Below are 16,265 nucleotides of genomic sequence, written 5' to 3' on the forward strand. Positions count from 1 at the left end.
ATCTTCACATATTTTAAAGAGAGAGTGGGTTCTGATATAGCATTGTTTTTATTGATAATTTATTTATTGATAGGATACAATATGAATAATGTTTAATGAAGTCTTGATGATCTTTATATTGCACACTTTAAACTGCTCAATTTTTTTACTTTTATTCTTTGCTACCATTAAGACTGTTAACTTTGTATGTAAAGGGATGTGACGTTTTATTAAAACAGTGGTGTGTGGCGCATGTATATATCTATATTTTTGAATATTCAGCACTTATGTAGCATTTTTTTTAAAGAATATAACCTGGAATCACAAAGAGAGAATAATAAATGGTACCTCCTGTAAATGATAATTTACTATTCCATGTAGTTGCTTCAGGTTCAGGGTTCAAACTGAGTCACTCTGTCATGTCATCCTTTGCCTTTCAAAGCAGGAATAAAGGAGGACTAGTCATTCTGGGATACAATGCTGGGTGTGCCCTCATTATTTAACCCTCAGTGGTGAGGAGGGAAACTTCTTATAAATATACATATATATATACATATATATGTATATGTATACTGAATATCAATGACAATGATTGATGATCAGCTGCTGCAATGTAACACGTGTCATATTTCCTGTGTACTGTATGTGCCATAAAATACTATGTTTACTATGTTTGTATTATACGATTGTTAATAATAATAAATTAGCTTTATAATTACTTTTATCCTCAGTGTCCTTTTATGTTGTAAGCACCCTTAGATGTATTTACTGTTCTGTGTGTCAAAAAAATGTGTTAATCCCATGATGAAATGCTCTCATTGCAGCAACACGAAGTTACAATGTGAGGAAAAATTTGTCAAAAATTACTGTAGACACGTAACAATAGAAACTGGGCCTTAAACACTATTGTTTTTATTATTATTACTATAAATGGCCATTATTTTGAGCTCAAACTAGATTGGAAAGGAACGCTTCTCCCTCTGTTTCCATTGGTTGCTACGCCTGTCAATCAAACCTTGATCTCCGCCTCTCCCTCTGCCGTCAGAGCGTTTGTTTTTATCCGCGTTGTCGCGCAGCTCGTCTGCTGGAAGTGGTGGGCGTTCCTGCGTCTTCGTCGGTGTGTTGATGCTGTGAACTGAAGCGTACCTTCTGGTTCACGACCCGCGACTCTCCTCCGATGTTTCTCCCTACGCTTGTGGAGGACATGCATCATTTCAAGCCTACTCGGGACAGACTGTACACCACCAGGTGCTGTGGATGTTGCCATGTCCGGACGGGGACCATCATCCTCGGAACCTGGTACATGGTAAGTAAAATGGTCGATGGGAGCTTAGCATGCTAACGGAAGGTAGCACTGGCATTCAGTCACGTTAGGTTCGCACGTTACATAATGAATGACAGCCACATAGCGACAGTATGTTCTCGAATGTGTGTGTGTTTATTACCAGACATAGCCGTGCTGGCTATTTTGACCAGTTTTAACCAGGCAGAATATTCTGAGTTAAATGTGTAAACACGGTAGCGTTAGCAATAGCCTGCTAACATGTTTGCTTTTGCATTATCGCTTATTCTGTCACATCGTTGACCTTGTTGTTGTGAAACTGATAAGAGACAACGGGTGTTTAATTTCAAATAAAGACGGAAAGTTATTATTTTATAGCCAGGTGTGGTGAAAATATAGAAATGTGTCACTCGGTTTGGTTACTTCGCGCATTAGCTAGCCGAACTCGAGCTAACGCGCTAACGTGACTGCTGTCAAATGACATGCTTGCTGTCATTAAAAAAAAATCATGGCTACGTCTTCCTGTTTACGGAACGGAAAATAAAGAAATGACTGTTGGCTAAAGTCACTTGGCTAGACTTTTTATTGCAGTTTAGAGGAGGGAGTCGTATCTAACGTAGCATTGTGAATACCAACTGCCGTTGTCTGCTCTTGAGCACTCTTAACTTGCAGCTGCGTTAATCTGCTTCTCATTTTGTCAAACGTCACGTAACAGATGTGTCTGGGTTTAGTTGCGTTTTCAAATCCTCCAGCGAGTTTTGCCAGCTGGACAGTTTATCTGACAACAAACCACGTGGGACTGATTTCACCATTTCCTTTGGAAAAATGTGTGTATTTAGGGGAACCTGACACTTTTACTCTTGACGACATAATTAAAAACAATAGAACAAAAACAATACCAACCAAATGGTCAGTGTCTTTGGGGCCTGGCTGGTTAAACTGAGGCCACTCTAACATGTGAATCAGGGATGGGAATCACAGGGTACCTCACAATATGATCTATAGATCTATTAGATCTCTGTGTGGTCCTGTGATGGACTAGTGACCTGTCCACGGTGTACCCTGACTTTCAAACTAAGTCAGCTGGTATTTGCACCAGCCTCATGACCCTCATGTGGAGGATAAAGCTGTAGAAAATGGATGGATGGAATGTTCATCATTAAACTTAATTGCTGTAGTATAAATAGGGTGTTAAATTGCTATGGATATATCATTTGTAGTTGATGTGCTAAGATATGCAAAAACCTCTACAGACCTTCTTTTTGTAAATGTTTAATATTTTTCTCCCCCCTCTTCTCAGGTCGTCAACCTGTTGATGGGCATCCTGTTGACCGTAGCTGTGACCCACCCGGAGAACGTGCCCACCATCGACTTGCAATATGAGGTCATCGACCATTACTTTGCCTCCAATAGGATGTCTGGTAAGATGTGGAATCTGCATAGGAGTTGCAGTTCGGGCTACTTAACTGCGTTGTGATAACGGATGCATTTTATTCACCTTATCACACATTTATACTAGAACCTAAACAATTGCTTCTCATTTGTAAGACACTTTCAAGCACACATGGTAAATATCCTCTGGATGTTGGATTTTGTCTTCCCTTAAGTAAATTAAAAGATAGAGGTTTGACAGTTTTTTTACACTGATTATTATGTTTCCTTGTTTTGAGCAAGCAGTATAATAAACTGATAGAGCTAATGGTGTGCAAGAGTAATTGTTAGGTCTACACATAAATTAAACAACCAGCTCCAACTGCAATAGTGAGCCGTTGAATTCCACTTCACCATGATGATGATGAAGATGAGTTGCTCATTTACTCATCTCTCAAAAGAAAACATTTTTCCGTTCTTCTGTCTATAGCTGCTTTTCTCTGTATGCTCTGTCATTAACTCATGTGTTGTGGTTATGCTGAGATGGAAGATGTGAATCATCATCATCTACAGGGAGCACAGCAACTCCCCAATGACTACTAAACTTAACAAGTCACAGGGCCAAGAGAACACGCAGTCTAAAAATGTTGTTATCCGGGGTAATTCTACAGTTTCTCTTGCTTTGTTTCTCCTTAAGGATTTAAGATTGTCCTAGCTGTGCATTAGTGTTTTTGTCTGTATTGTGCAGTGCTGAAGGTTCTGTTATAGGGTTAATTTCTTTCTAGCTGGGGGTTGTTTTGTTGGCTGGCTTGGTGGTGGAGGCCTATTTGTTTTTCTGAAACGGTAATTAAGCGAAATGCAAGGGTAAACAACTGCAACTGGGTTCACCTTCCCACATTAGTCTCAGGCCAGCAAACAAGTCAGTGGAGGATGTCCACAGCCCGCAGAGATGATGTTTGTGTTCAGACTGGTTTAGATGTCATTCCTCCTGGCTGACATCTAAACCAACTGTAGTATTTTTATTTATTTTTTCATCAGGCTGAGTTATAGTCTCTGCAGTTTGTCATTTTATGTGAGCGTAAACATAAATCTTTAGTTTTAGCCTTTGAGAGTGTTGAAACAAACATGAGTTTGAAGAACCTGTGATTATTTGTGTTTGACAGACTAAACTGATTGTGAAAAATCATTCATAATCAAAATAAACATCAGTTTTATCAATAGATGTGGCTGTAATAAAAGGCGTGATTGAATGTCTCACTATGTCAGTTTAGTTTTCACTTGCCAAACGTTGAACTTCAGACGTGTTCGTACACTGATGCCTAAGTTGTTGAGCTTAAACCTTCTTGTGGCGGAACTGCATTGCTGCAGATGTTTCTTCATGAGCGCCGTCTCTCCAGCGCAACAGGCGGAACGGTTTGAGGAAGCGAGAGAGTGAGTGATGGGGGTAAAAAAAAAGGATATGAAAGGCAGGCCTTTTAATTATCCCTGTCTGAGTTTCAGTGCAGCAGAGACAGACGGGCGGAGAGAGAGGCTTAATGCTTTCCAGAGATGGCCTCCGATTTTAAACAGACTTGGCTCAGGAGAGAGGAGGATAGAGAGACATGCCCTGGAGACTGTTGACTTACACTTGTATTCAGATCACAGCTGCCTCAAAGAGCGCAGACAGCGCAAACATCCATGCATCCACAAACACACTGAATATGTACGCTCACCCGGGTTCTTATTAAACTCTGCCTGCTTTTTCTTTGTTGTCTCACGCAGAGAATGCCTGTGTGGGGTTTGCCATTTCTCTGCTGATGCTCACCATCAGTGCCATGATGGTGTACGGAGCCATTACTGTAAGTGTGCACTGTTAACATCATACACTTCATTTCCAGGGATATCATTCAAACAATCCCCATACATGCACAGAATACTGGACCATTTGAAGTTGTCAAATTATTGCACCAGAGCTAATTAAGATGCATAGCCGTGTTTCCACCATGGTACAGTACAGTTTGGAGCAGTGTAGAGCTGCAACTAACGATCCATTAATCTGTCGATTATTTGTTTGGTTCATAAAATGTCATAAAATGTAAAAAAAAAACGTTGATCAGTGTTTGTCAAACCTGGAAATGACGATGTTCTCGAATGACTTGTTTTGTCCGCAAACCACAAAACAATCAGTAATCTTGTTTTAATTATGAAAAAAGCTTCAAACCGAATAATCGATTATCAAAATAGTTGAGGATTAATTTAGTAATCGACGAATCGTTTTAGCTCTAGAACGGTCACACTCTCATTTCGACTTGTCAGCGAGATGCATAGCGTGGCGTTGTACCCGTGCGCCGACAAACGACCTTAAATGCAACACAACGGACAACAACGGAGGAGCAGCAGCTCGTTTTTATCTGCTCAGTTTGTCTCAAATGGACGTATTTGTATGAGAATAGACTCTCGGACGAAACACTGGTCATATGGGAGTGATGCTTTTCTGTCGCCCAATCAGCTGACTGTCGTGGGTCTAGCTCCACCCACACTGTACCATTACTCTGGTATGCCAAGGGAAGGTACTGAGAAATGGAATGGTTATTTATTTTAGTACTATTCCTGGTGGAAACGTAAAAAAAAACGCATACCGAACTGGACCGTACCATTCAGTGGAAACGCACCATATGTAACTCCAGTGTATTTTAGCCTGGTCAAAGAATCCTGTAGCAGTGGGGGGGCGTTGCACAAGATGCTGTGTTCTCACTGCGTGTCATCTTTACCTCACAGGTCTGCCTCACGGCATCACGACTGACAGGTTTGATAGCCTTTTGACACAGACCCTGCATTCAGCCGCTAGTCTGGGTGACTGCACACAGAACAAAATGTGACGCACATGCCGGCTCGGTCTGTGCCTGGCTGGTTAATTTGTGCTTTAGCTTGTGCAGGTAGACGCTCCCTAGCAGGGTTACTGTTGGTGTAGTGTCATAGTGAATTTCCCCTCCAGAGTGTTTAAACCACGGTGATTGTAAATACCCAAGTTACCCAGTTTCCTTGGTAATTGGAGAAAAGTAGAAATGAAGACGGTGCTGTAGACTTTTGTTTGAGGAAATCCCCTACAGTGCCCAGAAATCTTTTTTTTTTTTTTTTTTTGTGGCGACAAAGTGAAAGAACCATTTTGCGCATTTTCAGTACAATGTCAGCTCTTCCTGTTAATCGAGACTTCTCGTTTACCCCAGACCACAGCTGATGGTGCAGCCGCAGACTTAAGACGAGGGGAGAATGTTGTCAATCTGTTAAAAACCAAACCGAGAAAACATTTTCATCATGATTTTGGACAGGAAACGTGGCTGAAAAAGCAACTTGGTTCTTTCCTTTTTTTTTTAAGAAACTCAAATCACATCTCCTAAGTCATTTTCCCCGTGTGTTTCTGGTTCCTTTAGCATCGCGATGGATGGCTCATCCCGTTTTTCTGCTACCAGCTGTTTGACTTTGCTCTGAGCTGCCTGGTGGCTGTCAGTTCTCTCACCTACCTGCCCAGGATCAAGGACTACCTGGACCAGCTGGTTAGAGCCAGCAGAACCACATCCCACACACACACACACACACACACACACACACACACACACACACACACACAGAGTCGTGACAACACAGAAAACACCGTCTTCTCTGTTTTTTATTGTATTTTCTGAGTCTCCTACTCCCACACAGCTCTTCTACAGAAAAGAAACTCCTCACATTTAAGCAATCACACAATTTAATGAAAAATGAATGCTTAAAATTTTTTAATTTACTATTATTTCAAATAAATGAATCGTATTGTTTGTTGTTACAATAGGCACATCTTTAAAAGGAAATTTTCATGAGGAAATTGCAGTAAGATTAAAATCTCTTGCACTCAATAATAAACGCTTTTGTCATTTATCTTACATTTTCTTTTTCTCCACAGCCGGACTTCCCGTACAAGGATAACCTGCTCTCCATGGACTCCAGCTGCCTGCTGTTCTTTGTGCTGGTCTTCTTTGCCTTCCTCATCATCCTCAAGGTGACGCTCTTGATCATAATGGATGACGTAAAAAACGAGTTAACTGAGGAAATATCACAATACAGGACCTTCTGTAACTTCAGAAAAGTTCATTCATTTAACTTGTGGCTCTCGGTGCTTTTCAGGCTTACTTGATCAACTGCGTGTGGAACTGCTACAAGTACATCAACAACAGGAACATGCCAGAGATCGCCGTCTACCCTGCCTTCGAGACTCCTCCCCAGGTGAAAAAGAGTGCTATCTTGCAACATGTAATGCCTGAGTGAAGCCAGCAGATGGCGTGCTGTCCACACACACACTCCCCCTGACAAAGAGGAGTATTGAGTACAGTTTTTATGAATATAATATAAATATAATTATAATATATATAATATAATAATAATAATATAAATATAAATATATAATATATAAATATAAACAATAGTGCAATTTCTAGCTGCCGCAGACTTAAAAAAAAACAAACTGGTAAAATGTTTTACCGATATAAATAAATACTGCTGTTTTTGGTTGAGTTATTCAGTTAAGAAGACACTGAAAGCAATGAAATTTGGTAGTAAAAAGTACTAAATTATATCAATATGTACCTATATAATGTATAATGTATCATATGTGTGCGTCCGGGTTCCGCTGCCTCTGCGTTTTTACTCTTTAGCAGATGTGACGAATGTAGTGAAGTAAAATGACAGATTTTAAGGACTATTTTACACCGTACTATTTAAAACTCCTCGTTTACAGTAATATTAGCGGAGTGTACTTCATTACGTTCCACCCCTGCTGTGGAGGAACGTGTCATTGTCTTCTCTTTTCTCTTCTCTCCTCTCTCCAGTACATCCTCCCCACCTACGAGATGGCAATGAAGATGCCGGAGAAGGAGCCTCCCCCCCCTTACATGCCCGCCTAATCACCAGCGCCAGTTGTTGCCAAAAACAGACACGCACATATGCACCACATCCCCATCGTATACATTCCTTCACTAACCCTCCTCCGAACACCCTTGTCATCCTCATCTTCATCATCCTCTGACCTGTTGTGTATGTGTAAGCCCCTCCCCACACCCCTCCTTCCCGCCCACTGTGGTTGTGTCCAGTGTCTGTAGACGTGTGAGAGGAGAAAGACGGGGGGGGGGGGGGGAGAAAAGTTTGATATTTTGAGTGAAATGAATAAATAATTGAATGAATGTGACGATTGTAAAGCAATGGAAGCCACCAGCCCATTTTCTCTGCCCTTTTTTATGTCTTAGTAAAAGGGATACTTATGTAAATGTAATGCTTAAAAAAAGAATTAAAAATTATTTTATCAGTCCAGCACCATCTACCTGTAGATTGATATGTGAAGTGTAAAATAAATCTATAATGACAATCCACTTATTATAGCTATTATTGTTGACTTGTGTTACCTTTTCCCCTTAACTATTATTATCATTATTATTATTATCTAGACTGTTCCATCTCGGTCTTGAGTGAAGTCTGTAGCGCTTATTTGTCGGTGATTTATTTAGCTTGTTTGCTGTGGTTCACTTTCACCCACTGACGTGCTCATCGCTGCTGCCATAACGTGTTTTTTGCAAAGCTAATGAATAGTTTTCCAGCCAAGTCTGAAAGAGGTTGGCGAGCGAGACGGAAACAGATGTTTCTTTCTCGCCCCCCGACATCTGCAGCCAACGGCTGGTCTTGTGAACATTAGTAGTTGCATGCTTTTCAAAGTCATCCACCACCATCATCACCATTACTTTACTTGTAGTATGATTTATTCCTTGCGGAAAAAACATTTGACTTCAATAAACATTTTAAGAACACTTGTTCCTACTTCTTTTTGTAGCAAATACACTGAAGTTAATGCAAGGAAGATACAAATGGACTGTACTGTTCAAAAGTTTGGGGTCACTTAGCAATGTCCTTATTTTTTAAGGAAAAGCACTTTCCAGAAATACACTATAGATTGTTACGAACAATCTATAGTGTATTTATAGTGTATTGGAATATGTACATAGGTGTATAGAGGCCCATTTCCAGTGTTCTAATGGTACATTGTGTTTGCTAATGGTGTTAGAATGCTATTGGATGATTTGAAAACCCTTGAAAACCCTTGTGCAATGATGTTAGCACAGCTGAAAACAGTTATTTGACGATAGGGCAAAATGATTCATTTGAATAAAATAACATTTTGATGCATTAAAGTGTGACATTTAATGGAAAACACAAAAAAGTTGTATAGGTGACCCGAAACTTTTGAAAAACAGTGCATATGTATTTAATAACAACCCATAATGTAATCTATCATATTTTGCATTATTGTAAATATCTGAAACTAACACAGATTGTGATTTTTCAGCTGCTTCTGTAAACCGGTCCACACCGTTGACCCGCGAGGTCAAGTCCCACTTCAGGATTGGACGGAGACTCTTGACGCGTCGGGTGTGAGAACTCCTCAAATGTGGACACGCTCAGACCCTCCTTCAGACGAGAGCAGAGTAGAGCAGACACGATGATGATGAAGATGACGACGTCTCTCTGGAGCCTCCTGTGCTGCTCCTCTCTGCTGCTGGCTGACGTTCTGGCCACTTATCACCACCTCACTTCTGGAGACCCGCGGCAGCTCGTCGCTGCTCAAAGCTTCGCTCAAACCAGAAATAATGACCGGCCGCCGTTCAGGACCCTGAATCCTGCAAGTAAGTCTTAACCCAAGCCTCTAATAATACTCTTACTGACTTTTCCTACTGAATAGTTTGATTTGAATAACTTAATAATCACTTAATATTGCCCAAAAAGCTCAAATTTGACTTGAAATAGATAAGAAATATGTGTATAGCCAACATTTCCTACTGGAGTAAGTCATTTTTACGACCCCTTAGGTTTATCCTGTGTCCCTTTGACGACTTTATCCATCAGCTGCAACAGTAAATTACAAGTCACACATCACATAATACCATATAATGTTGCATAGGGCAGTGATTTGGCCAATAAAACCTAAAATTGTACTTGTCACGTTTGAAACTAAGAAACACTATTAAACGTTAAAGTTTATCAGTGATTCTTTGAAGTATAGTGTGTATTACTTTTAATTTTTTTTACCATTTATGTGGTTACATTTGCATTAAATGTAACCAATAACAACATTTTGTACTTTTCAAAAGACAAACATGCATGAAATCTAAATTTACGATGGGGGGGGTTTTCATGAGCACTGTACACTCCATGTGAAACCACTCTTAAACTAATCCTAGTGTATGTCTACACTCTTAGAAATAAGGGTTCCAAAAGGGTTCTTCTACAAGGGCTGAGGTTCTACCTGGAACCATTTTTACTTCTGAAAAACCCTTTTCCGAAGAAAGGGTTTTTTTCAAGGGTTCTTGGTAACACTAATGGTTCCAGTAAGAACCATTTTGATCCAGAGAACCCTTTAAAACCCCTGAATAAAGGGTTTTAAAAGGGTTCTTGGTGGAACCCTCCAAAAGCGTTCTCCTATGAGGACAAGTTGAAGAACCTTATATGGTTCTACTTAGCACTTTTATTTCTAAGAGTGTACGCTCCTACAAGAGCAACCAAAGAGCTTGTTGTAAATTTCACAACAACCTTTTGCAACGTTTTTGTTTGTATTGTTTTACATTGTCAACTTACACAATTTTCCAGTTTTGCCGTCTTTCAACCCACTAATCTCACGTTCTCTATCACTTTTCCTTTCTGGTGACCCTGAAGTTCACAGAAGTGATTACACGTATAGAGGAGGGTATCACTACCACTTCCAGCCGCCGAGGATCCCTCCACCGGTAGTGTATCATCAACCTATTCCTCTTTCTCCGCCAATGACTTACCACAGACCCTCGGTCCACGTGCCGCCATATCACCAGCACGGGTTCAAAGGGCCGGTGGCCCCGCACACGCCCCACATTTACAAAGGTCTATCTCCACCTGTGGCTTACCATCCACACCAACGAGTCAAAGGCCCGTTTCCTTACAAAGTAAAAGGTCCATGTCCAACGACAACACCTGTAGCTAACCTCCCGACCGACCTCCCAACTCAACCAGAGCCTACACTTCTGCCAACCCTGCCAGCAACTACAGTGGCACCGTGGACAACCGTGCTCCCAGTGGTGGTGGTGGTGACCACGGTGCAGCCAGTGGAGACCACCACTCCCGTGACGCTACCGGTCAGTACCCAAAGCGGCCTCATCGCCACCGTCAGTCCAGGTAGAACATGAGCAGTCAGGTTTGCTTCCCAACACAAATATATATGCACCTGCTGTATAAAGCTAATGCTAGTAGTTGATTAGCTTAGCTTATTTAAGCTAAACATAAAGTCTGGTCTTAGCTCTTAATCTGTTGGTTCAACACAACAACACTACAAATGGTGTTCTGGTATTAATTTACAGCTCAGTGAACATTAAAATGATCACCCATAAGTAAAAGCTTGCCTCTTTTACTTGTGACCCCACAAAATCCTTTGAAACACCCCTGATGCAGGCTAAGCTATGCTAACTCGGTCGGCCGGGTTGTACCTATGTTCCCCGGGTCCTATGTTCCCCGATCGGGGAGCATCGGACCTTTTTTTTTAAAAAAGGGTCCTATGTTCCCCACTTTGTAGAAGCCTGTGTGTGGAGATCCAGGGTAAAGGGTTAGGGTTAGGGTAAGGGTAAGGATAAGGGTTGGGTTGGGTTGGGTTGGGTAGGGTTAGGGTAAGGGTAAGGGTAAGGGTTGGGGTTGGGGTTGGGGTTCGGATTCCGGTTGGGGTTAGGGCTTAGGGGTTAGGGTAAGGGTCCTATGTTCCCCGGGTCCTTTTGGGTGAACAGCGGGGAACATAGAACCCTCTTTTAGAGAAAAGGTCCTATGTTCCCCGGGCTCATACAAAGCGGGGAACATAGGACCCTTTGGGTGAACAGCGGGGAACATAGGACCCTTTTTTAGAGAAAGGGTCCTATCCCCGGTCACATACAAAGCGGGGAACATAGGACCCGGGGAACATAGATACGGTCCCGTCGGCCGTATAACTCTTTATTTATTTTACAGAGATGACAGTGGTAATACTTTGTCCCGGAAAGACTGCAACTAAGTTAACGTTTATTTAATTGGTGCTTTTACTTCAAACAAAACAATGGTTCCTTCACATGGCGGCCATTTTGGAAGGCCATGACTTACATAAACTGAACAGAGCTTGTTCATTTGATGAGTAGCACCTGTGCTTTCCCTATTAAAACATGGCAGGGACCAAAAATGGCTTCTATGCAAAGGACCCATGACATACAATATGTAAGTGGTGATTTCCTAAAGACGACCAACGTGAAACCAGTAGGGTTTAACAATGTATTTTTAAAACAGAAGCAGCAACTTTAGTAGTATTTTCTGTGTGTGTGTAAGTGATTGGACAGGCAGGGACCCTAACACTGTCTTCGTCTTTCGGTGTGATGTCACGTTAGCGCGTGGACATCAAGCATCCTCTTCATTCAAGGAAAAATGACATGAAAGGATCAATCAGTTCATCAATGAGAAGTCTTCAGTTGGACCCTGAAATGATACGCAGTATGTCCTTTGACTACTATATCATTTCACCACCATCCTTTCACGTTACAGCTGCACTGATGCACAACAAATATCACAAGTTTCCATGGGAACGGTGTTGTGCATCATGATAGTTGACTCTATCTCTCTCTCTCTGTCACTGTGAAAAGTCAACCAACAGCCTTAAATGTGATTGTCTGAATGATGAAATGGATTTAATCCTGCCGTGGTTTGGTTGATCACCAGAGACAGACTCTCAGTGCAGGAGCCTGCCCCTGGACCTGGTCTTCATCATCGACAGTTCTCGCAGCGTTCGTCCCGGTGAGTTTGAGAAGGTCAAGATCTTCCTGGCGGACATGGTTGACACTCTGGACGTGGGCTCAGAAGCCACCCGAGTGGCCGTGGTCAACTACGCCAGCACCGTCAAGCTCGAGTTCCTGCTCAAAGACCACTTTAACAAGCTTGACATGAAGAAAGCCATCTCCCGCATCGAGCCCTTGGCTGCAGGCACCATGACCGGCCTTGCCATCAAGACCGCAGTGAACGAGGCCTTCACTGAGCCGTCTGGAGCCCGACCGCGCTCCAGGAACATCTCCAAGGTAGCCATCATTGTGACCGACGGGAGGCCTCAGGACCAGGTGCAGGAAGTGTCTGCTGCAGCCCGAGCCTCTGGTATCGAGATCTACGCCGTCGGGGTGGACCGCGCAGACATGCGCTCCCTGCAGCTGATGGCCAGCATTCCTCTGGATGACCACGTCTTCTACGTGGAGACGTACGGCGTTATCGAGAAGCTCACCTCTAAGTTCAGGGAGACCCTTTGCGGTAGGACAAAGAAGACCCTTTCCCATCATTAAGCCTAGTTCTAGTTCCTGTAAGGGGGCACCTACAGTCTTCAGGGGGTCTTGTTTCACTTTGTGGATCATTTGCAGTGTTATTGCTGAAGTCACTGAAACACACAGATGCTCTCAAATCCCACATGGACTGCAGATGTCAGGACTAGAACCTGCCTGTAGCTGCAAAGATAAACCCTTGGGGCCATGAGGCCTTAAACTTTCAGCACAAATTGTATATTGTGGTAATTTTTTAAAAGGAGTGAAACATGCAGTATACCAGAAACATCTAGACTAAAAGGTCCATTGTGTAAGAATTAATGACATCTAATGGTATTGGCAATTGTGTTGTCCAACATATGGTAGCTCTTCAAAAGGCCTTGACTGAGATGTAGTGAAGGTGTTTTTATGGACCAGTTTTTGAAAAGAACATCACACAGATACATAAAAGCCTTGACTTTTAACTGTTAATTGTGCAGAATTGAGAGAAGTAACCTGCTGTGTGCTAGAGTGTGAAACTTGCCATCCCTTAATCCTGGTTTAATTCTAGGTCTGGATCCTTGTGCAATGGGACACAACTGCGAACACATTTGCATCAACAGCAACTCCTCCTATAACTGCAAGTGCCGGAATGGTTTTATCTTGAATCTGGACAAGAGAACGTGTTCCCCGAAAGGTAAGATCATCCTGTACGGACACCAAGTCCGACTCCAGTCCGACTAAGGAATAATCAGACTATGAATCGCATTATCCAGGTATGTTAGTCTGACTAAGACTAAATTATTAGACTTAGGTCTTAGTTTGGCTAAAATCTGACATGGTTTTGACCTCAGTGGGTCCTTGTTGGAGAGAGTAGAGTGGGTGGTATTGTACGTGTCAACCCTTTACATGTCTGTTAAACTGATGTGATATTTGCTTTCTCCCCCGGTGAAGAGGTGAAGGCGGCGGTGGTGGTGGAGGATCCGTGCAAATGTGAAGCCAGGCTGTCTTTCCAGAAGCAGATGCAGGCGGCCATCCAGCACCTCACATCCAAACATATCCTCTCTGTTGTTTCAGAAGGAAGAGGCCGTTTTATTAACATTCTCTCATTTCTATCGATCGCTTTTATTGGTGATACTCAAGGCCCGGCCCAAGCCTCCATGGGGCCCTAAGCAAAATTTGATTTTGGGGCCCTCTGTTACGGCCAATAATAATGATTATTGATCATTCACACACCTACTATACTAAAGGTATTCTACTTATTCTACTCTGTCACGAATAAAGCCCAATTTATACTCCTGCGTAAAGTGCTCTGCGTAGCTACGCAGAGTCCTCTGCGTCGACGCAGAACCTGTCGAAGAGCCTCTGCGTCGTCTCCGGGTGCACGGAATATTTTTTAAGTGTCCGTCACTCCGTCAAGGGACTACGGAGACGGCAAGAGCTGCGATTGGTCCTCAGGACAGGCCGAGCTAAGCTGCTCTGTGCCGGCTCACAGTGCGCTCCGGGCGTCCTGACAGAGGCGGAGCTGATCCCCGCCGATAACGCCGCTGCCGAACTATAAATACGTCATATCTTAACCCACACAGCACATGTTTAGACTCTAAATGGCCAATTTCTCGCCTCAAATTATCTTAAAACTGCGTTCCGTCACACAGAAAAGTGAGAAACGGCCACTTTTTCAACAACAGCAGTCTTTCTCTCTCTTTCTTTCTCGGACGCCATTGCTCACTGTAGCCAGAAGCACAACAACCTTGCGCAGCGACCCCTACTGATCGGGCGGGAAATTGCAGCGAGTGTCCGTCACCACGACGCAGAAGTATAAATGCTCGAGGCGTCTCCGTGGTGACGCAGACGGATAACGCATACGCAGTCGGAGAAGTATAATGTGGCCTTAAGAATACAATTGTAAAACTAAATGTGAGAACTTTTTGTTGCATGGAAGCAGACACCAGACTTGCAAACTTACAGAAAAATCTTTCAATTAATATTTGGCAAAGTCAGCAACTCCCCCTACTGGCGACACAGAGAATCAATACATAAAACCAAACAGTTTATAAATAAAATATTAAGATATTAAGGTCTGAAAATCTAAAAATGTGAACCATCTAATTTAATCTAATCTAATCTAATTTTTTTTTTGCGTTAATTGCTCTTGGGGGCCCTCTAGTGGTCAGGGGGCCCTAAGCAGCGGCTTAGTTCGCTTATGCCTTGGGCCGGCCCTGGTGGTACTTGACTTCTTCTCTGTGCACGTGTTTTTGTCAATGCCTTTCCTTCCTTGACTGACCTCACTTGCTGACGTGTCTGGCAGAGTAGAGCATCTGGAGAACATGCTGGGCCGAGCTTAAAGCCGGACACACTGGTAAGCGTTGACAGTCTTTTTCCCCCCCCGCGGTGATTGATTGATAGTAAACAAAAGAAAAAATCCCAGCCTGCCTCAGTGTTTGACCCCTTTGTTTATTTACTCTGTGCAAAAGCAGTGAACTGGTTTGTCTCCTGTCAGTATCCAGGAGCCATGGACTACTGCAACTTCCTGTCATCCACCGTCACGTAACTGCTGCGTGGATTTCAACCGTGAAGCAGATGTTTCTCACTGAAACAGCTCATCTGAGATTTATTTTTATATATATAAACAATAAGTGCAAGATTTTAGTTATTGATTGTTTCTTCTGTACTGTACTGTACTGTGTTATGTATGTTTTTTGTGTTCTGGTTGTGCATATTGTATATACTAGTTATTATTTTTGTCAAATTAGACTTACATAGTAGTAGGATTTTTTTTTGCATTTGTTCTTTATTGTACTCAATACAATACTTTATTGTTTTTTTTAGGTGTTGTCTAAGGCACAGTCTATAAATGTGATAAAATAATAAAATAATCTAACGGAAAAGAAATTGCTGGAGCTGTTTAATCTTTACAAAACAAGACAATCTGCATGTATTAAAGAAGAAAATGTCAGTATTATATACGATCTCATAACATATATGATGGGTGACCTCCATACATCATGTTTTAATAATCTTTTGAGCCTGTAAAACAACATTAATTAGAGAAATCATCTGTATTAAAGGACAGAAATACAATAAGTAGTAATATTAAAAAATATATGATTTGTTTTCATTATAATCTAAGGAATTTTGTTTAGATTTTTGAATTTACTTGTTGGTTTATTCCACTTCAAATTTCACTGGGAACCTACACAGATTAAAGGATTTCACATTATCAGTAATACGCATGCATATTATTCTCTTTAAAACACATTAAATACTTAAACATTATAAATATTTTACTCACAATAGCATCTGATTAGCATGTGCTT

At 41.9% G+C, this 16,265-nt stretch overlaps 2 protein-coding genes across 2 annotated transcripts; both read left to right on the plus strand.

Moving 5' to 3' along the window:
• Positions 1-1,066: 1,066 nt before the first annotated feature.
• laptm4a (lysosomal protein transmembrane 4 alpha) lies at positions 1,067-8,442 on the plus strand. Its single transcript, XM_083898747.1, has 7 exons — positions 1,067-1,285; positions 2,562-2,682; positions 4,394-4,470; positions 6,043-6,165; positions 6,552-6,647; positions 6,773-6,871; positions 7,474-8,442. Exons 1-7 carry the CDS (start codon positions 1,157-1,159, stop codon positions 7,546-7,548), a joined length of 720 nt encoding a protein of 239 aa, XP_083754873.1. The 5' UTR covers positions 1,067-1,156; the 3' UTR covers positions 7,549-8,442.
• A 701-nt stretch (positions 8,443-9,143) lies between these two features.
• On the plus strand, positions 9,144-15,293 carry LOC310935350 (uncharacterized protein; the record flags this gene model as incomplete). Its single annotated transcript, XM_083899228.1, has 6 exons — positions 9,144-9,315; positions 10,343-10,834; positions 12,386-12,961; positions 13,520-13,645; positions 13,903-14,004; positions 15,238-15,293. The coding sequence occupies 6 exons, from the start codon at positions 9,144-9,146 to the stop codon at positions 15,291-15,293; spliced, it is 1,524 nt and encodes a 507-aa protein (XP_083755354.1).
• Positions 15,294-16,265: the final 972 nt, after the last annotated feature.

The sequence above is a fragment of the Microchirus variegatus genome, assembly GCF_963457635.1.
Source record: "Microchirus variegatus genome assembly, chromosome: 12".
Taxonomy (NCBI): Eukaryota; Metazoa; Chordata; class Actinopteri; order Pleuronectiformes; family Soleidae; genus Microchirus; species Microchirus variegatus.